This window comes from Cylas formicarius, unplaced genomic scaffold, assembly GCF_029955315.1.
Source record: "Cylas formicarius isolate icCylForm1 unplaced genomic scaffold, icCylForm1.1 PGA_scaffold_12__32_contigs__length_19106922, whole genome shotgun sequence".
Lineage (NCBI taxonomy): Eukaryota > Metazoa > Arthropoda > Insecta > Coleoptera > Brentidae > Cylas > Cylas formicarius.
In genome coordinates, this window is record NW_026844225.1 from 6,230,350 (window position 1) to 6,254,161 (window position 23,812).

General features: G+C 32.3%; 1 protein-coding gene across 2 annotated transcripts in view; it reads right to left on the bottom strand.

Annotated features, from left to right (window-relative positions):
• The window catches only part of LOC132695877 (protein turtle homolog A-like), a 413,609-nt gene that overhangs the window by 11,492 nt on the left and 378,305 nt on the right, over positions 1-23,812 (bottom strand). The window contains exon 6 of one of the 2 annotated variants that reach the window (XM_060660436.1): positions 4,838-4,889. The exons of the other annotated variant lie outside the window; for it this stretch is intronic. Coding sequence (XP_060516419.1) covers positions 4,865-4,889 — 25 coding nt within the window. The 3' untranslated portion in view covers positions 4,838-4,864. Of the gene's footprint in view, positions 1-4,837; positions 4,890-23,812 lie in introns of those variants that run through there. 2 annotated transcript variants of the gene reach the window in all.

A 23,812-nucleotide genomic window follows, 5' to 3' on the forward strand; every position in this document is an offset into this window, starting at 1 on the left:
TCATCATCTTTGAGAACAGTTGATATTTTTCGTCCGGTCTCTCTAATGTATTCTTTGAATGGAATGGTTTTTTTGCTGATTTTTGAACAAGTGGTAAATGTGGTTTTGCCATTATATTTCTTTGGAACTTTTGATTATGTGGGATCAGTGATGTTTTGAATGAAAAGGAAGAACAACAGTGGCAAGTCTGGGGTTGCTGTAGGACTTATTGTCTTTGGAAGGTTGTGGTGAAATGTGTAACTCTTAATATCTCTAATGTGGAAATTATTAGAGAGAAGAGCAGATGTAAGGTGTTTTAAATCTGGACTCAGTGACTCGGGCTGAGATAGTTAACTAACCAAAACGCTTTATTAACAGCAGGTCAAGAAATGACGACTTCAGAAAGAAAAGAAAGACAAACTTGGATAATAGAGGAAATATTATCTTAATGACCGAAAGGCGTAAGAATAAAAATAACAGCATCAAATATAAAGAAATCGACAATATCGTTCAAAGAAAAATTAAATCTGTCAAAGAAGACTGGATAAGAAGGGAGTGTGATGAAGTGGAATAATTCGAGCGAAGATATGTCAGCTTCAATCTGCATAGGAAGCTGAAAGAGATGACCAGAATAGGCAGTCTACTGTATGGAGAAGTTCCGACGGCAGTATTATTTCGTGTTAGTATTATGATATTAAATACATTAAAGACCTTTTCAATGACGATCGGCCTGAACTGATTCTTGGCCATGTTGAAGAGACTGGTCCGGAGATGCTGCGCGGGGAGGTTCTATATGCCATTCAACAGACGAAGGGAGGAAGAGCAAATGATCCTGACGAGATACCGATCGAGCTTCTTAATATTATAGATGAAGACACAATTATGATTCTCGTAAATCTCGTTAATATCAACCGGAGTTATTCCAAGACAGAGGCTTACATCTACATTTATAACATTACCTAAGAAACAAAATGCTACAGAAAGTTGAGTGAAGGTGTTTTTATGACATATGCATAATAGAATATTCGATGAGTTTTACTCCGAACTCGGCGATATCCAATTAGGCTATGGGGACTAGAGAGGCTCTGTTCGGTATAAACGTGTTAGCGCAACAATGTCTCGACATGAACCAATATGTCTACGCCTGTTTTATTGATTTTGGAAAGGCGTTTGATAAAGTTCAACACCAAAAACTTATAGAAATATTACAGAAAAATTGATAGTCGGAACATCAGAATCACAGCGAATCTTTACTGGAACCAAACAGCAAGAGCCAGAATTCAAGATCAGTTAACAGATGAAATGGAGATTCTGCGAGGTGTGCGTCAGCGCTGAATACAGCCGCTACTCTTTAAGGTATATAATGAGGCAATTTTCAGTAAAGCTATGGATGAACGACAGAAGGGTGTTACCATAAACGGACAGATTTTAAACGACTTACGTTATGCGGACACCATTATAGTTACAGTCAAGCTTGAAGATCTGCAAACCCTACTACAGAGGCTAAATGATACAGGTGAAAGATATGGACTAAACATGAACCTTAAGAAAACTAAATACATGATTATTACAAATAAAGTAAATGTTAACGGAATTATTACTATAGACTATAGACAATACAACGATAGAAAGAGTAAAAAAAATACAAATACTTAGGAGACATGAAACAATGGAGCAGTCTCATGAAATCAAAAGTCGCATAGAGGTAGCCAGAAGTGCATTTGTAAAGATCAAAAAGTTTCTTTCCAGTAGAGATACACATTTCGGATTAAGAATAAGAATGCTTCGATGCTACGTTTTTTCAACATTACTTTACGGGTCAGAAGCATGGACACTGAAAAAGGCAGATATGGACAAGAAAGATGGTGTTATCGGCGAATGTTGAAAATCTCATGCACTGACTCCAATCTGGAACTGGTACAGAAAACCCAGCAACAGGAGGAAATAATTAACTCTTTAAAAATAAGAAAACTGGAATACTTTGGCCACGTGATCGGAGGACCTAAATATGCGATGCTACCGAACATTATGCAAGGAAAGATCATGGGCAGAAGAAGTTAAGGGAGAAGAAGAACCTCTTGGATCAAAAACTTATGGGATGGTTTGGGATGACATCAAAGCAACTATTCAGAGCAGCTATTAACAAGATTAAAATAGCCATGATAATATCCAACCTCCGTTAGGAGAAGGAATGAGAAGAAGATCATTAAGGTAGCGATTCCATAATTTTGGAAGATATAGAGGGCTTTCTTCTCAAAGGCTTCCATAAATTTATTTAATATGACTGGTTATAATGGAGAACCCATAGCTGTTCCTAAAGTTTGATTAAAAATTTGACCGTTATAAGAGAAATATGTTCCAGACAAGCATTTTTCAATCAAGGTGAGAAGGTTTGATTCTACATTCTTGGATATTAAAATATTTAAAATAATGTTGAGAATTTCAGGAATAGGGACTTTAGTAAAGAAAGATTCTACGTCTAAACTAACTAGAATATCCTCTGGATCTAATGTAATATTTTTTAAATGGTTTATTGAAATTGAATGAATTAGGTACGATACTATAACCTTTCGCTCTAAAGTGTTTTAATATATAAGCTAGAGAGTACGTTGGAGAACCAATGGTGCTGACAGTAGGTACGTTCAAGGGGTAATCCTGGTTTCTAAATCTTAGAGAGTCCATACAGACCAGGAATTTAAGAGTCATGAAGGGTGACAGAATTATTTACGGATTCTGATAGAGAAGAGGCTTGAATAACAGATTTAAGGTTGCGTTCCATAGATGACGTAGGATCTTTTTTGGAGTTGACGATATGATCCGTCTGTAAGAATATCTTGAATCTTTTCCTGATATTCATTTGTGTCCATGACCACACTTCCTAAATTTGCTTTTAAGATTACGATGTTGGGATTAGGTTTTAGAGATTATAGATTGTAAAACAATGCGTTCAGGCTTTCAAGCTTTGCGGTTTCAAATCGAATTTGATTAGCTGTTTGAGATGGCAGTTTGTTTAGGATAGACTCGACATTTGAAATGATTCCTCTTTTGGAATAACACATGGGACAAGGACGAAGTTAGAACCTTTTTGAAGAACTGCTTTTTCCGTTTCCAAAAGTTTGTTGAGAAGAATTTGATGGTTTCACTAGTGTTGACGTTAGTTTTTGAAAATTTTGATTGTGATTCTGAGTAGAAGATAAACGAAGATTTTGTGATGAATCATATTTGAAACTTTATCGATGGGGACAAGCAATTCAAGCAATTTCAAGATGTAGAGATAGAAAAGTCTTATTGATTTGATCTATTTCTTTATGATGAATTCTTTCTCGAAGTAAAATAAAGTAAAGAAAACAACAATAATATTACAGTATCACGTGGAAATTTCTTTGAAAAATCACAAATACACCTTCTTTCCATAAAAAGAAAATGAAATTTTCCTGCATCTTCCATAATCGACAAGACACCCATTATAGCAGAACTTTGGAAACATCTTTCGTAACATTTACTCATCGTACACTCAATATTCTACGAAATTTCAATCAATGTAATAAACTGTATTTTGAATAAACCTTAAAATGAATAGAATAATTTTTGAATGAGTGATTGTATTGGTTTTTATTGACGCTACTTCAAGCAGTAAAGTTTTTCGAACGGACGCGTTCTGCTCCACCGAATTGACAGGTGACAGATTTGTAGATGCATTATTAAATTCTGACAGAAATCCCCAGCGACCATTTATTTCATCAGAGGCAAACTAATTTTGCTTGTAGAATTTATCGTTTGTGGAGCTGGAATATGACGAATATTTACATCCTATACGTGCTGGCGAGTTGTAAGCTTTAGTTTATGTCGGTAAACAGTAGTTTACCGTTTCAGTTCGGTCGAATGGGTTTTGCGGAATTTGTTTTGTTCACGTCTCAATTTTTAAAAGCCCGCAGCTCAGACTCAGCGGTTTTCGTTTTGGATTGTGAATGAAATCGTAATTTTTGCTTGCTCCTTTATAGTTGCTACAATTCTGAAATCATAATTTTAAAGAAACTAAAATAAGTTGAATTATACTAGTTATACTACAAAAATTTATTGACAAAATTCGCTTGTGTATAACGAGGTCATTTGAAAAAATTTATACCATTATTCGTCAATACAACTTGCCAAATTTTGCTGAAACAAAAGCTAACGGTATGTTTTTCTGACATATAATAGCTTTTTCTCGGGAGAGAAAAACCAGTAAAGCAGTTTTCAGCATTAATGTTTCTTCCAGTTCCAAAAATAGGTTCGGACAATCTCAGCTGCTTGCAGAATTACAGCTTTTGATCGATAGTAACATTCTCTCAAAACGAACATATCTGATGAGGCACCCAAATCTATTTTCTGACATACATCAATATTCCAACTCCAGCAGATCTAGGAACGTTTCAGTCTTAGTTCGATCCCTTTCATTGGAGTCTCTTGTTCTTCATTCTTGGCATTTTTTGGCGTTTGACTAAGGACTTCTGGTAATTTTACTAATATATTGTGAGAAGCTGCTTGGGCAACTTTCCAGTAATTTTTTCTCCATTTAGTACCATTTCGAGCTACAAAAATTCAATAAACCAAAATTAAGGAACTTTTTAATTTACTTACCACAAAAACCTGGCCTCCTCTTCCTCAACTTCTTTAATTCCCTGATCGTCCTCACGATCTATAGCCGAGCCTACTGATCTGATTTCCAAATTCGTCTTCGAATTCTTCCTCAGGTAAAATATTTGGATTCAATACATCTTGATAAAAAAACGTTCTTCGAATCTTCCAGGTTATTGTACATGTTTTTACTCATTTTTTAATTTATTATAATGTATATAGATATACATACAATCATATACCGGGCTAGTTAAAAGTGCAGGAACGCTTAAATATCTCCAAAACTGCCAAAGCTGGAACGATAAAATTCAATATATGCAGAACTCAAAAATGATCGAATGGCGCTTGTCGTATTTATTTCAATAATTTCAACATTTGCTGCTTTTCAAATTTTTTCTTCAATGTGAGAATCGATCGAAATCAAAAATATATTCGAGGATTGTTTCATACGTTTTGGAATTTTAATCCAGTTAAGTAATTATCCTTGATGCATTAGATTACGAAATATAATTTTTTTATGAAGGTACTTTGGCATTTTATTATTATTTATTTCATTACTTCTTAAATTATTGTAATTAACATGTTCAACCACCAACCAACACCATTTTTATTGGAGCTCACAAAATTGCATATTATTTTTTGCGAATTATTTCTAATTAATATTTCAGTTTCAAAAATTCAAAATATTAAATGAAATTTTTGTCCGTAGGACATCCGTAACAAACGCGGCTTCATTTATCCCAGGCTGGATAAACAATGCCCTCAATAAACATGTTGGGGCAGTTAAAAGACCCCAAGGAAATCAGGGAAGCCAATTTTCAATATCGATTGCAAGCTATAAACATGTGGGCATTTTCAACCGTATACTGCCGGAACCTCATTTTAGAAATGAACATTATTCGGAAACAAATATTTGTCCTTTACTTTCAATTATATCTAAGGGGACCAGTTTCAGCTTGACTGCCTTTTGAAGAATATATCAAAAAACTTTAACATTCGAATAGTACAAACACTACGAATGTACGTACTGAAAATGTTATAACGATGTATCGATATATTTGAAACGAAAGAAAAAATGTTTTATAAATATTAGAATACTTTATCCGCCACCAAAAGTGTAGTTTTTGATTTTTTAAAATAATTTTAAGGAGATTTAAGGAAAAATTTAATAAATTTAAATATAACATCTAAATTAGTTTAAAAAGGAATATTATTTCATTTAATACGGCTAGTGTTGGTTAGTTATACTAAATATATAAACAAAACTAACGCAACAATACTATTGATACGTTTAGATGATAGCAACACAAAATACTATTCGTAAGTTAAAGTAAAGAATGATTTAATAATACATTTTCTTTTATTGTTGGGTTAGAAAATAGAGTTTTTGCATTTATTAGAGCTGCAGAAAACTCGATTAATCATATCATTTACCATTGGAAAATGATATCAACCAGTAACATGAAGTATACATATTTTTAAATTTTCTGCCGCCTTAGCCATATATCCTGCAGCATCCGCTAAAAGGAGTATGATTTTTTTATCAGGACACGGTTGGGCAAAAAAAAGTTGGTTAATGTTTCTTGAACAATTCTGGTCATACTTAAATTGTTTTAATGCAATTAATTAAGATCTATCACAATGATTCCCCTAAGACTCCAGAAGATAAAAATAATGTTCAACCACATTTTTTTATGTCATTTGTAGTTTATTTGTAAAAATAATCTTAAATTGGGGTTGCCCAGTTTTTTTAGTGGCATATTGGCTTCAATGAATTCTTTTACTGTTAATACCCTATAGTGTGGGCTTCACCTGGGTAATTCTATGAATCTAGTCATATAGGGCCGGACCGGGTTTTTATGTGCCAATAAAATGCAATAAATACAGACAAAAAAAAAGAATTTGAAATATTCTCCGTTCCTTAGTTATATATGTTTAGAAATGTTGTTAATATGTTGCCCTAAAATTCTATAATTTCTCACTAACATAGTAAACTCATAACTCATTTTCGAGAAAGTACAGTTTAAGGCCTATTTTTCATTTTTTATATGCACGTATATGTTTTTTTTTTTCGTCGTTTTATAATTCACGAAAAACTAATAACTTAGAAATAGTTGTTTTGTATTATTTTGTAGGATTTTGAACAATTTTTATAATAGCTTTTATCTCTTTTTTTTGAAATTTATCTAGTTTTATGTATTGTTAATTGAATATTGCACAACAGATGTATTATTATTATTATTATTATTATTATCATTATTATTATTATTATCATTATTATTATTATTTGTAATACTCCTTACTTCGGCATTTTGCAAATCTCATTTTCTTATTTGGTAATTGGTTTTTATTGGTTATCTCCCTGGCCCCAGTTAAACCGTTTTGACAGTCTCAATAGAATGTAAACCAAATTCGTCTAAATATAATCAATCAGAGAGATTTTAGTCCTTAAAAAAAAACAAACGAAGGTAAAGCATCGTTATATATTGCGAAAATCGCTTTAAAAGCAGCAAGAACTGGGCTCGATGTTGTTTAAATCTCTCTAAAAGTGATTTTCCTTAAGGAAAATCACTGATAAAACACGAGGAGGTTAGAGAGGGGCGCAGCATCGGGTTAAGAGTTCAGCAGCGAGGCAAAGTCGGAGAAATAAAACTGTGTTACTTCATTCGGTCCGGAAACACATCGGAGAAATTACATTGAGTCGTAGCAATGCAGGTGCTAGTAATTGCATACGTAAACTGCACCTTAAATGTTCGGGACTTTGGGTTTGCTGAATCACTATAGGATGACTGACGACCTAAGTTGATGTGACCCGATGTGGAAAAGGTATTCGGCGACTTACAAAAGTCGAAACACTCAATCAAGCAGTTTTTTTTATGAACAAGCTGTGGAGCACTCAAAGGACTCAGTGGTACCTCCATAACTGATATTCTGAAAACTGCTCAACGTATGAGTACTTCTAATTTAATTTTTTAACACAAATACATTAAATCCGCATACATGGTTTTCTTGTACACTTGTCTCCAAGAAAGACATAATAAATATCTTAAAAAAGATGATCAGTATCATCACGTTAACTCATGTTATAAATTATTGCTTAGTAACTTCTTATTTCCCACAGCTTTTAGCGAACTGCGTTGTATTTTAATTTTACCCACACTGACTTTCCAATGATGCTGAATAAACTGTTTAAATTTAAGTAATATAGTCCGATGTAAGCAATTCGGATATATTATGTAACAATACTGTAAAAAACTTAGGTTTAGTTGTATTGGGTTCTGCAATGTTGAACATTTATTTGAAAATTTTAGTTCAACGTTTGTTAAAGCAAATAAGAGGGCTAAATTGCCTCAAAAGGAACTACGTGTAATTAACCCCAACAAAATTCCAGCCTAGTCAGAAAGAAGAGAATAAATTAAGGACTTAAATAAAAGTTTAAGAAAACACGATTTTTCCATAAGAAAAATATCGAAAAGACTGAAAGAAGAGTTTAATAATCAAGAAAATACATCGGGAAGTTTCAAATCGTTACTTTAAATGGTAATGGTTATCTAAATTTTCTTCAGAACAAATTACAAAACTATATGGATGAGCTTGGAACAACTAAGGAACCTCCTCTTTCAACATTGCGTAGTATTTGTTAAACACTCTTTAAATCAAAGGTTTAATGAATGGATTGGAAAAACAGCATTTAAGAAACCTGATTAGCACAGAAGTTGAAATTCAACATCCAAGATTAAATATTTCGGGATGATAATAGATCCTATTTTTAAATGTAATAAACATATTCAATTTGTTACCAATTAACTACGTTACAATTATTATTATTAATATTTTTATTAGTGGCCCATCAATTGGAGATGCAAGAAACCCATTGGATCAAAATTAAAGATGTCTTATTCAGTGCTGGGCTAAATCTTTTTCATAATGTGTTGTCTGGTGTAAGGGTAAGGAAGAACAGAATGTGGGAAAAATCGCATACGCAAATCTATGTGGAATCTTAGATCGTGACAGATATTCTCCCACACAATAAGAACTGGAGAGGATTATAAAACCGAGTACTACCGGTAAGATGGCCGTCATACCAATAACTTAAACCAAAATCGAAATTAGACAGTTTTGGATTCCAACATAGTTACGTGATAGAGATAGCTTCGAAATGAAGTTAAAAAAATGAAAACTATTTCCATTTTCTCGTACCACACACAAAAGAGCTTATTTCGAGGAAATTCAATTATAAGTGTCACCGAACATGTAAGAAGTTCCCGTTAAAAGACACTCATCCGGAGTATTTTTAGCTCTATGTTCCACATAAGGCATTCGCATGCAGCCAACTCACAGTCCATTACTTTAGGAGTTGTGTTAAAATAAAAAGCGCTTTTATCTCCGTTGTTTTTACAGACGAGTAACAAATGAAGTCGTAAACAAGTGCTTTATTTAAGAATGCGCCATTATCTGGCGTGTGTTGTTAAAAATTAAGCGGGATTATTTCAATGTTGCTGCAGCTGCAACGTAAAAATTACGGGGCTCCACAAAATGAATTATAAAGTTTGTCGTAACCGTTATAAGTAAATTATTTATTTATTGTTTATAAGAGATTACAACAAGATGTTACAAACTAGACAAGACTACACAAAGAAAAAAAGTAATAGGCAATTCTAGCAAAATATTTAGCTTCTATATTAAAAACCATTTACTTAATTCCTTTCACTTCATTTAACAATTAAAACTAAAACTCTCAACATTATTTGAGATATATTAAACTTCGAGAATCTGGAACCAAGCCACTTCGCTTTACTTGTGCTACATATGACTTTTTTTATGTGTAATCTGACAGCCTAGATGACATTTTAGTCCTAGGTGTAACCATTATGGCGACCAAATTATATTTTCCTCAATAATAAATCGATTTTTAAAAAATCAAAAAGTGAAACATTCTAACGAATGGATCTTTAAATGCGTATGCCAATTATGTATGGAGAACTAGATGACTCGCATAAAGGTGTCACTTAAATATTAATATTTTAATTCTCTTAATGTGGTTATAACATTTTTTGATATATTGATTTATGTTTGACTGGTAAATTTACAGGTGGAGTTTTTCGAAATTGGTTTAAAAGCATTCTATAATATTAATTTTTTTCCCTCTAGGAGGACTATATTATTATGCGTCGTTCACCACTCACCATAAACAGCTCGCAAAATAGCCTGAGATAATGATCTTCAAAAAGAAAGTAAGACAAAAGTTAAAAGTATTAAGTATTAGTAGCTCGGAATTGTAATTTGGGAAGCTGTATATCGTATGCCGTAGCCTGAAATCGATTTTCCATGTTACGTTAGTGAAAACTGATATTTTTAAGATTTCCATAAATATAATATAAATGTTCTCTCACCACATAAGCCTACTGTTTGCATCTTCGATTGCAATGGTCCTGCATATCTTTATTTGTGTATTTTTTAAAAATTCCACAAAATAAAGTCATAAACTAGTTATCGATATGGGATATTTTACATTGGATCAACACTAAATCCACTAATATACGAATTATGGGCAGCGCTTTTTCAAATACGACCAAGGATTTAAACACATTTCAGAATTTGCCAGTTATTAAAAGCAATTCAATTTAATTAACTGTAGCAGACATTCAGCTCACCATCTAATCCGGAATCCGGAAAAGAATTTTGATTACGAAGCAACGCTTTTATATTCAGTATTTCTGCAGGAGTCAGAGATGTTGTATATTTCTCTTTTCACGTGTCAACAAAACTCATTTTATATAATCGGTGTAATTTTAGTAGACCATTGGTATTGTTTTAGCATATGGTTCTGAATGATCTAAAGGTTCGCATTAATTAAATATTGCTCAATGCATAATAATTGATAATGGAAACACATCGTTTAACTAGGGAATTTAAAAATAATTTCGCTAAAACATCTACGAATACGGTTGATGAATAAGTCAGCCACATGCGCATGTAAAAATTGATTTTTCTTACAAAACCGTGGTAGCCGCAAATAACTTTAATAAATTAATAAATGTATTTGCGATGACTGGGGATAATGAACCCATAGCTATCCCTTGACAATAAGTATTTAATGCAAATTATTAAGATCATTTGGCAACTTTTACTTGTTTAATAGCTAATCAAAAAAAGTTGGTAATAACTAAAAACCCCTCTTGTGATTATAAAATATTATTTGCCAAATAGAATAGAAGATAAATAAGAACTAAAAGTTCAAATTTTCACGAAATTATATATTTTGACATGACAATTGTTTCGACAACACCGTGTCTTGATCAAATGTCATTTGATAAAGACACGGTGGTCGAAACAATTGTCATGTCAAAATATATATTTTCCTGAAAATCTGAACTTTAATTTATTATTTAATTAGTAGCTTCATTTTCACTTTTTCCACTAATACCTTCGTTTCTGGAGAAAATTTTTGGCAGATTTTTACTTTCCGAATGGTCAGCACTTTGAATCGGCCCTTCCTCAAGTAGCTCTATAGGATGTAATAGGGAGAGGTAAGGTCAGGAGATCCAGCAGGCCAGATTTTCTCTTCGCTATCTAAAACCCTAATACTCTCGTCAATCATTCATTAGTTTGTCAATAAATTCTATATTATACGTAACTATAGTAAAATTTGCATTATTATTATAACTATAAATAGTTTTTAGTTCTGAATAACTTTTTCTAATAACGTTTTCCGGTATTGTCAAATTTAAAGTAACTAAAATTTATCTTTTGGCCCACCTTGTATACTACTGAAAAAAATTGATGAATAATGACTGCCTTTTATATTTTAGAACATCCAGAATTTTTAATGAAGAATTTTGCTAAAATAAAAATAAAAAAGTGTCCCATATGGTATTATATTACGATAGGGTGATACGTTTAGCAAGTCCGTTCTGTTTCATTAATTCTAGCAACGCAAATGAAACTCGGATGCCAAATACGCTTGGCATTTAGTCAAACGGAGGTTATCCGTGTGAAAATTTCAATGGCTTACTGCAAGATATCCTTTATCCACAGTGCAACAAATGTTCAAATTAGCTTGAAATATTACAAATTGCTCCGCGTTGTAAACAGTAGCCCCCGCTGGGTTTATGACTCGACTGACAGAAATAAAAATATAAAACCGATATAAAACAAAATTTGGCGTTGTTTAAATCTTGGCAGACGTATTTTTCTTGTGAAATATCGTAGAGGGAAGACAACGGTTGGTAAGGTAAACGTTCCGGTTGAGAATTTAAAGCGATACATTATATAAATAGAATCAAAGGACCTCTACTATTTTCCTTTGATGCAAGTTGTACACAAAGATGTTTTTTAAAAACGCAATAAAAACTGTTTCCATTGACAAAGAGCTGTCTTTTTGAAACTCATTGAGTTCGTCTAGAAACGCTAAGATAAGAATTCCACGAAGCATGTAGTGTTTACAAGAAAACACAGCGGTTTTAAGTTAAGGGTGCATCAACAAATTGCAGCGATATTTTAGGTCTGCGGTGGATAATTGTGGTTAGTCTTTGTTTCGAACAAATTTGAACTTTTGCGGTTGTCTACATCTGTTAACGATTTACTGGATATTAGGCTTATGAATCTAGAATCTAAAAATGTCTGAACTTATTCGTAATTAATAACTATAATAATATATTCGTTATTAAAACCATCAAGATTATTATTACTTTCTAATTTAATTGTTAAACGCTATTTAGTTTAGAAGGTTAAGAGGGATTCTTGACGATAGGTTCAAATAACAAACGTAACAGCAATTTATTCATCAACAATTGTCACAAGAAGAATTTTCATCGAAGGTGCATATTGAGCCGAACTGTAAGATGTGATTTGTTCTTCTCACTCTATAAATTATCTTTTGACAGGAACTCTATACTGTTTCAAAGAAACGATCAGCGAAAATTCTTATATATAACGTATCTCCTTAAATTTCCTTTAGTAGTTGGAAGAGTTGTCCATGTCACTAAAGTATATGCAAAAGTTGGTGGGAAACAAAGTAATTGATTTAAATTAAATAATTTGTTGTCTTATAGCGTTCTCCGGCTTTGGATGGCATTACACTAAATTAGAAAATTGCCCCACGCATTAAACATACAAAAACTTTCCGAAATCAACTTTCTAATTAAACCCTAGTTTAATCTAACTAAAACTCGGCGTCGTTACTTCTTCAACTCCCTAATAATAATCGATAAGGAAAATATCAATTAGGGCGTAAACGAAAGGCATGTATTTTAAAGTTTTAATATCCACGCGGGCTGACACGCTCGATTAAGGAACAAATGTTGATAAATGTTTGTTCCTGTCTGATTTTATTTGGCCCTCGCGAGTTGATTTTACTTCCGCAGGATTTTTTAAATATTTGTATTATTTAATATATTTATGTAAAAAACGCGCTAATTCTGGTGAAATCATACTTTAGCAGAAGATTGCAAAAGTTTACGTTTAATAATTTATTTTCGGAATTCTCTATGGTCATTTCTGGGACAGCGGAAATTTCGATTCTATCCTTTTTTTATTCATTTCAAGTTATACGTCAAACATTGTTACTTCGGTCAATCATTGGTTTCAACTTGTATCAACAAATAACTGCAGCAACTTCGCTAAACTCTGACCTAGCGAAAACGAATTATGATTTAAAGCTTACCACTACTGCCTCACTGAAAAACTTTTCTATAAATTCACACAAGGAAACTTTTCCAGATCATTGATTTGCCTCACTAAGTTTTAAATGGTGGTTTTCAATAAGCAGTTACAATTTTTTCACACGTTTTGTTTTCCACACTAGAAAGCTCTTTTTTCTTGGACTGTGGATGCAAAAATTTCTTAGTGAACGTATAATAAATGTTTCTATCCTGGGAAAAGGGACCATTATTTGAGTTGGAAGGAATTCACCATCTGTTATGAGGATAAAGGTTATAATTTGCATACAAGGCCCTTTGAAGTTGCTTAAGAGAAACGTATTTGAAACTCCTTTTATTTCCGACGGAAACTACCAACACCGACCCAACTATCAAACGGAAAAATAACGCATTTTGCGATTTTGACAGTTCCTAAGTAATAAGGCGTCCGATTATGCGATTTTCCTTACAAATGCAAATCCGAAATTGAAAAATCCCCTGTCTTAAAGTCCTTTTCCCAGGTTGGAAATCGCCTAATCCGCTGATGAGTTACAAATTCTTTAAGTTATTGCGGGATCTGCTGCCGCTTCCGGGTGGATTCTCCTCATTTTCTACTTTCCCGGAATAGAGGGAAAAGGCAAAGTCTTTTATATAATCGACTGATGTTGTCGGTCTCCTTCATCGAATATTGATGTTAAATATTCATAACTCTCACGCTGTCTCCTTTGACGAAGATAATAATTCCACTGAAAAATATTTATCTATCTACGTCAACTTTGGTTGATTAATTACATCAGTAAAAATTCATCTTTTAATATGTAGTTCTATTTTTGCACTGACAATCTACATATTGGTTTTTACTGAGGGAATTTCTTACAGTTTATTAACGTATTTACAGTTATTTAACGTAGTTGATTATTTGATATGGTAACTCAGTAACAGTTAACAGCTAAGAAAAAGTAATATACAAACTAAATAGGAAAGCGATACAAAAGAGTAGCAAAAAAGAAAATAAAAGAAGAGAAGTCCATGTCAACCATTTAGATATTATTTACATCTATTTGTTTATATAAAAATAAGAAAAAAAGTGTTTAGAAGATGCACTCAAAGCCATTCATAAGCGGAATCTTTTTAAAGGACCTATCTCATTTTATGAAGTGGTCGCGGTATAATGAGTTTTTGCCTGAATTCCAAATCATAACAATCATGAGCACCTTTTACTGATTATTTTTATTTTATTAGGAATAACCTATTACATTGAATTAATTCATGATTTTTATTAAAAAGCAGCTAAAGTGTAATTCTGCGATCATCACACAATAACGCTTTGGTTGGCGAAACGCGCGTCGCGTACGTAAAATTGAGTTTCGGTTTGTGGTAAAACGCGTTATTGTGTGTTAGTACAGTGCCGAAGGTCCCAGTCAAGAGTTTGATCTGCGATTATCCATAATTAATTGTAAGATTTATTCGTAAAATCGAAGCTGTGTATCCAATATCCCCCACCCCCAGTATCGTTTGAAGCGGTGGTCTGGTTGTTACTTAATTATTGATCACGATCTTGTGGGATTTCATTTTGGGTTGAATGTTGTGACTACATTCAAGATCATCTAGAATAAACAACAATTCAAGTATGGCTTAAGAATGTCAGACGTGTAAGTTAAAATGTGTAATGCTTCCAAAATAGAACCCTGGGGAACTTCAGAAAACCAAGCAATCAGCATATGCTCAAAACTTTGAAATTGCTGAAAGGGTGATGATCACGCGAAGATAATTTATATCATAGTTTTTTTTTACTTATCCATTAATCCACCATAAACGTCCCTGTTTTTTATTTTGAAATCCCTATTTATTATAAGCCGTTTGACTCAAAATCGAAAAATAATTAGGAGTCTTAAAATTAGAAGTCTAGAAACTGTTTATCCATTTTAATAATAGATTTTTGTAGTTGTATTTGAAATTTCAATTTTGTTGATACTTTTCGATAGACTCCTAATTAACAATAAGCAAATGTAAACTGCATTAATATTCACTAGTACTAACAGACTTTAAAATTTATCTGTTTTGTTTCACGAAGAGTTGAATATATTGACGCAGAAGCGAACGAAATTCAGAAACTACACGTTCAAGCCGTTAAATCCGGCAGTTAAGGTTTCCGTTATAATTCTTAATCTTGATGGTGTTTATTTTCCTTTCGTATTTAAAGCTTTAATAGAATTTAATCAGATTTCAAAGGGGTAAAATTAAATATGGAATCCGATAATTTTTCCTCCCTGCTCCCGTCCATCAAGTGTATAGGGTGAATCACTTTGAGTGCCCTATTGAAGCTAACAAACGGAACTTTTCGCTGTTGGAAACTTGAATTTCGTAATTTTAAAATAAACTGGTCAAAGAATATAATATAGTGTGCAAAGATGACTTCAATTATTTTAAAGAAATGTTATCATGGGCATCTAATTTGAACTTGGTTGTTAATATATAAAAAACACACAAGAGTATTCGTAATGCAAAAAAATGAGATCAAAATATTTTTGATGCAGTTCCTAAAATTTGAAAAATATTCCTTTACGATAGGAATCCAACTTATGAAGTAGTTAACATTAAAGTGCCTGAGAAACTATTCTTCATGTAGATATGCAAGGAAAAAAATTGTTGCTAAAGAAGAATATTTCCAAATTTCTAAGATTGTCGCCGTAACCACCATGTTAAAGTTTTAAAGTGATTTTCCTCTGACATACACTTGCAAAATTCGTTTTCTTTTTTTTTGTTTTTCCTCTTTGAGATGGCAGTTTGTTTAGGATAGACTCGACATTTGAAATAATTTTACTAGTCTTGAGGTTAGTTTTTCAAAATTTTGAATGTGATTCTGGGTAGAAGATAAACGAAGATTTTTAGTAGACAAGACGGAAGAAGCAATTTCACGATTTGGTCTATTTCTTTACGGGTATGACGAAATAAGGCAAAACTAGATTTACGAAGAATTTTATAAGCAGATGAGGCTTTGCCATGATGGAATATTTAAAAATAATTAGGGATAACATTATAGTCCCTACAACGTAACAAAAAAGTCACTGTGTGTCAAACTTTCTGCTTTTGCGCTTGATGTCGTCTCCATATAGGCTTGTTCATTTTTTAAAGAAACTTCCAGAGGCTACTGTAATACTTTTTACAAAACTTCCGGATTCCTCCTGCGTCGGATTTTGCTCGGACTTGCTGACGTTTCGCCAATCATCCTGTTGGCTTCTTCAAAGCTTGACTGAAACTGGGTCGCACTTGCTTATATATTATTTGAGGGGGACGGAGCTGAAGGAGGGACATGAATATGTCTCGGATGGCTGTTTCCCATATTAGTGAAATGCAGGAGGAATCCAGGAGATTCGTGAATAGTAGTAGTAGTAGGAGCCTGTGGAGTTTCTTTAAAAGATTAGTCTAGAGATTGAACTTGTACTATATGTGTAACTATAAGGCTACAATTTGTCATACTGTATGTATTGAAATACCATTAGGAATAGGGATAAATAAAGAAAATATTAGTATTGTAAATAGCACTAAATTCTTAGGTTTACAAATTGACGAATTTTTTGATTGGTCTGAACATATTGATTATCTGCTAAATAAATTAAATTCAATGTGTTATGGAATTAGAGTCGTTGCAAATTATATGAATAAGGAAACTGTAAAAATTATGTATTTTGCAAACTTTCAGTCATGCATGTGGTATGGAATTATCTTTTGGGGAGGTAGTGGTCAACTACAGAAAATTTTCGTGGTTCAAAAGAGGACTCTTTGCACTGTTAAAAAAATGCAATTTAGAGAGAGCTGTAGAGGGGTGTTCAAGGCTGAAGATATTTTTACTGTATATGCTTTACATATTTATGAAGCATTGATATTGTTTTTTAAAAATCGAAAGGACTTGGAACTGCAGATATTTGATAGATATAATACCAGAACCCTAAATGTAAATTACCCTATTCACCGTTTAACCTTAACTGTGCCTGAGATTGTATAATAAATTACCAAATGAGGTAAAAACTAAACTAATCTAAAAATCTTTAAATACACAATAAAAAAGTTATTGTTATAGTTAGAACCTTACTCCATAGAACATTTTTTCTGTAATATTTAAATAATTGTTTAATTAATACGATGTAAATGAAATTTGTAAGAATATCTAGTGCTTTTTTCTTTTTTGACGCGGATTTCCTTTGTGTTTGGTATATTATTTTTAGGTAATGTATTTATGACACATTGTGAAATGAAGTTCATTATTATTACCATTATTATTATTATTATTATTATTACTTTTTTGCGAATTAAATATTAAAATTTGTGCATAGCGAATTTTGAAAAGCTTCATTTGTTAGTTGATAGAACAGTGAACATGAACCGTCCTGTATATTGCTTTCTAACAAAACGAAACGGCAAAGGGAGATTTTAGTTTGACAGTTTAGGAGTTGTAAAAAGTTATACTTTATAGTCTTCTGCCATGAACTATCGTTGCGGCTGATTTGTGTCGTAAACCAACCCAACTATCATTAGTATTCATTAGGAATTCGCCTTCACGGTAATCTTCTGATCGTAGAGATCGATACGCCTAGCTTTAAGACGTTCTTGCAATTAACCCCCTTCCTGCTAACGGCATTTTTCGGTATACGTCCTTTATTCTTTTTTAACGGTTTGTTCGTTTCGCCTATATTCACCTGTCCTGATTTATTATTCAAATAGAAAACCGTAAGTTTCTTAAGCGGTTAAGTCAAAAATTTCGTTCCCCTATTTGGGGTCCTCTTTGTATAGTTTATGATTATTCTCCGACAAACAAGGCCCCTTTCAGTCGATAATGCAGCTCGAGTTAAATTGCCATCAGGCATTTTTCATTTATATTCCCAATCGTTGATTGTCCTTTTTTTTAACCCGTTTACCGAGAAACCCTTATTTTTAGTGTAAACTTTCAAAGCGTAGCGGTATCTGTCTCATAATAAAATCTTTATTGGATTCTCCGAGAAATAATAGCGTTTTCTATACCGGGTCGTGTCCAAAAAACACTAGAGAAACCATCGTAATAGTAGGCGATATCAAATCAACTTTTGCAGGAAACTGCTACAGAATGCCATGAAACTATGTATATCTGGCAGATGTCCAGATCTGTACATAGTTCCTTTCTTCATCCCGTAGCTCAAAACATTTCTTTACTTTTAGTTTTCAATCGTTTTGGTGGTTTTTGGTGTTGTGTCTCTCTCCTTTATGTACCCCACAAATGAGACCGAGTTGTAAAGGGTGATAAGAAACCTGACAAATTCAAGTAGTAGACATGTACTTCATTTTTTTTTTAAATCTTACCTTAACAAGAGACGACAAATCGTTAGGTTACCTAACGGTGATGTTTCTGAACCACATTTTGTTCGCTTGGGGTGCCAAAAGGTTCAATACAGGGTGTAATTTTTTTCCTAATATATATTAACGATTTATCCTCGAATTTAAGATCACATACAGTTTCCTTATATGCAGATGACACAATGCCTAATTTGGGTAGAACTTTAAGTGACGTAGTATTTCCAAGTACTTGGGCGATTGTTGATGCAGAATGAAAATAAATAGGAAGTTGTCTTTTTGTATATATAAATTGTAGACTTAACTAGCAAGTACATATAGATATGCTGGCCCGGAGATTAAACAAAGTTACGTTTCAGATTCGAAAACTTACTGAACTGACAACTTTTGAGACGGCTTTAACTTTTTATTTTAGTAACTTCATTAACTTGATATTATAGAGCATATTGTTTTGGGGAGACTTTACAGAGGCAGATAATTTTTTTTAATTCAAAAGAAAATTGTTCGCACTTTATGTGGTGCACAAAATCAAAATACTGACTGTCCCTTCAATTGTGTGCAAGAAAAAAAAATAAAATGAATTCTGACTTTCAGATGTGTGATATTAGACATAAAAACTATCTGTGTGTTCGCTATCAGCGTGTAAATAAAACTCAAACAACTGTTCCCCGATTGAATTTCAAAAAAATTTAAACATGTTTTAATAAGATTTTTTGAATGCACCTTAAAGAGCTACATTACCTCTAAATTTTATTTGTATAATAAATTTATATACGTTCTATGTTTACTTCGATAACACATATTGATAACTTTAAATGTATTATTTATACATGTTTTATATAACAAATGAGATCTAAAAAAGTTGTGATGATCTTTTTTGTTTGTCTTCCCATATAATTGAAGATTGTTGACCACACACCTGCTTTTGCCTGTGTAAATGAGTTCTCCAATATGAAAAATGAAAAATTATTTTAAATAGTTTTTTTTTATGCATTCTTTATAGCAGCCGCACAGTGTGTTATATGATATAAAGACAAAATGCGATATTTTAAAAATGAAAGCATTAATTTAAGTTCTGTAAACGGTATTTAATAACTTAAGGCATAAACTAACAGCACACATCAAATTATTGGCAGTTTATTTAGTGTTCGGTAGAGGGCGCAGCAGCCGCGGTGCTACTCCCCAGAACAAAAACTTTTCCTAATATTTTATATATTATATTATAACTTAAAATGGATAAGAAGTGGAATAAACATGCAAATTTATAAATGACTTTTGGATTAACTAATTAAAAGTAAATTAACTTATACAAAAAAAAACTGTAGGTAAACCTGGTTTTAAAAATTTAAAAAAGAAAAGTTTTGATGCGAAACAGAGATTTAAAAAACTTTAAAACAAAATTTAAACCTATTCATCAAAAAATTCATCAGAACTATTATAATTGGAGAATTCTTCCGTGTCTAAAGCTAAATTGTTATAACTGAAATTTTTGTCATACTTTAAATATTTATTTGTATCTTCATTTCATATTCCATTTTTTTTGTTAGTTATGTTTCTTTTAGATGCAATGAAAGGATCTGAACTGAGAAGTATGCGCATTAAATCCTTATTTGATGCTAACATAGAGAATTTCCTGGTGTGGGACAATCTATGTCTTCTTACCTCCTTGTGTCTAGCTTCGAGAGCATCCTCAGAATGTTCACCGATTGGTAATGAGAAGGCATCGATTATCTCACAGCCATGTACAAGAACTTTGTGTACAGTGTTTGGCATATTATATCAATTATAAAGATTTAAATACATATTCCTAGTTTCGTTTAGTAATATTTTAAATTTATCTTAGTCAATTTACACCACCACTGGCTAACACCCGTAATAAAATTGAAAACTTTTCTATTAACATTTGGTCAACACCTGTAATTTATGAGCTGATTTGCGTGTTTTTGAAGAATTTTCTGGCGGTATTGCTGTCATTTCAGGAGCCATACCCTCGCTTTGGTTTGGCCACTGTAAGAGCCATTTTAGCCTTAAACTCTGACTGGATTCGTTTTTTGTTGGCTTCTACAATGGCCTTCTTTTCGGTGTCTCGAGCTTACCACGACTTTATTGGCATTAGATATCCGATATGAATAAGGTACTCAAAAAGACGAATCCAGCAATGCAAAGTGGACAAACCAAAGCGCTAGTTATCTGAGTTGGATGGACGATCAATTACAGTTAAAGTGTTCATTTCTTTAGGCGTGGCTCCGCAAATGACGCATTTTGTTGTCGAATTTGATTCTGATAGAATGTTTGTGACACTACCGTCCATCATTGTTAGCCACAAATCAGTTCGGATATTACATTTTATACCATCCATACTTTGTATTGCAAACTGTTGTAAATTTTGAATTTTTTCCTTTAAATCTTTTTCAACATTGCGTACTAGATTAGCATTTTTTTTTAAATAAAAATTTTATGGGTCTGCAATACAAAGTAGAGGAGGGTCTAGGATTTCGCCATCGTTCTTGCCCTGTTTCCTCATCAATTAATCTTAGAGGCACCACCGCAATAAGGAATAAAAACTCGTCTGTGCTTTCAGGGCTATTGAAATTTTGTTTATATTGGCTATGCCCAGAACTACCGTCAAAGCCATTGAACCATGTAAATTAGTTAAATTTAAAATTGTATTGTATTCTATTGTTTTATGTAAAAGATCCTGCAAATCTACTTCCGCAGAAATATCAGATATTGGAAGGCAAAATTTCTTTTTTGGCTTCTTTTAGTTGAAAATAACTGGGAAGAAAATTTTGAGTTTTAGCATTAATGGCCGATCAAAGAATTATGTATTTTCTGACAGATATATCCAAATCTAACATAAGTGCCAAAGCTTCAGTGGGAGTAAAACTTGCAGTAGATTGAACCTAATTACTCGTACTTCCCGAAGCTACAATTTGTGAAGCAAACTGTAGTTCCTCTGGACTTTGAACATGGATTTTCTGGTAACTTGTTTTCGTAATATATAATTTGGTTCACCCACGCCACCTCTTTTTCCAAAATTCGCTTGCGGGGGCGACATGCTTTGTCGTATTTAGCGACCATTTTTAACCCAAAAATCTTGTTACAGTTCATAATTTGATTTTTTAAAATATTGGACGGTTCTTCGATATCAAGTAGGGAAAGGATTTTATCATAAACCGAATGTTTTCGATAACCTTTTGGAGTTTTTAACCAAACGTCTATTGGGCCTTTATTTTTTATTGTAACATCTGTCACTAAAAAAAAATTATAACTCCGTTAATCGGAACCCAAAGCAAGTAGTTTTTTTTAAGGAAATAGTAAATTAGTGTTTGAATAGCATATTAAAAAATTTTGAATGTGAGGCTAAGGGAATTTTATAAAAATTTGGACAAAGTTTAAAATGATACAAAATCTGCACAAACTTATAAAATACGCTAAGAAAATTTTACGGTAATTTAATTTATAACAATATGAAGTACTTACAAACTTGAGAAGATATCATTTTTAAATTATACAGAAAGAATAATACTAAACACATAAAAAAACACTTTGAATAGCAGTAAAAGTCGCGCTAAATATTTAATTCTCGGCTAACGTTAACAGTTGTCAAACTTTGGAGGCGTGGCTAAACAAAAGCACGGCTAACCAAGATAAAATAATGTTTGCATGTTATTAAGTGACAAATGATCTGCCCAACGTTGTAACAAAAATGCTAAAAATAAAAAGTTGAAAATTGACTTTTTAGGTAATTTTGTCCACGGTACATCACACTGTGAGCCGTCTGTATATCCACATGTGATAGTGATAGTGCGCACCTTGAGGAGCATTCTGCTGTATTGCGTACTGAAGGTCATGCTGACTAAGGATTAAGGAACAAAGGGCCAAGGGAAGATAAAACCACGTTAAAAATATTGCTGAAATTTGATTTTTTTTTGCCCAGAAGGTTTTTCAAAAGTTATTATTTCTTTAATCTATTTTTTAGGATAGAACATTTTTTAAATCTTAAAAAAGCTAGATTTTAATTGAAAAAAATTGCGTTCGGTCCAAATTTTAGCAACATTTCCAAAAAATAAAAAAAAATCTGAATTATTATTAAAGAACGTAATGAAATTTTAGTATTTTTTGAAATTTATATTGTTTCACTATGAAAATTGGTAAATATTGAAGACAATAGTACATTTATTGGAAAAAATAAAAATATAAATCTTTTCGAATTTCATGATTGAACAAGGGTCCCACCAATACACCGTCTAAATGGAATAATAATGCTGTTGCAACAAAATTAATTAGCAAACATCCCGTCAGTTTAAAATACTGTTTCGATCAGTTTCAATTAGCCCGTGCAATTTTCTCTGTATTAATTGCCGTGCACAAAGACCGGGTTAGTAATTAGCTCACTATTGAATTGGTTAATAATTACAGATCTAATAATATTATCGCATGAATGCTATACATACGGTATATTCGTTTCACGTGAACGTCAACACCCTGATAATGATTTTCAAAGTCAGAGACTACATATTAAAAAATATGTATATATAAGCTGCTTGTATTGGTTTTTATAATAGTTATGGTGTGATGGATTTAGTTAACTTTAAAAAATTGAAAATAGAAAAGTTTGTATCATCAATAAATAAATATAGAGCTATTTCTCTGATAGGTGTTCTTTCTAAAATAATTGAAAATACTCTGTATACTCTATCTGCTACCTTGGAATTCGTAAATAATGTCTCAAGAAGCTTAAACCAAGAGAAAATTGTAGTTGTCGGAATCTTACTTAAAGGAGCGTAGTCAATATATTAAAATATTTAAACTTTGTAGCGAGACATTGTGCAGTACCACAAGGTTCTGTTCTTGGACCACTACTTTACTATATTTATGTACAAATTTGCGAATTGCTAAGCTTAAAGCTGAATACTACACATTTTTCGACGACACATTATCAGGATACAGAGGAAAAAATGTAATATATATCTCACATGCCTGTACTTCGACACATTAACAATTTGTGATTTATATTTATAATTTTTAAACAAAAAATATCATTCTTTTCAAATTTATTACTATGGGTACTAAATATGTCAGGTTCATTTATAATTATTTTTGTTATAATTTTTATTTCCGTTTATGATAAAGAAATGGTCAGTTTTTAAAATCAATAAAGTTGTTGAAACCAAGTCGACAGTATCTTAAAACTCTAGGCCTAATAATCAATTCTGATCATTTTCTTTTTTCTGAGTTCTTTGAAACCC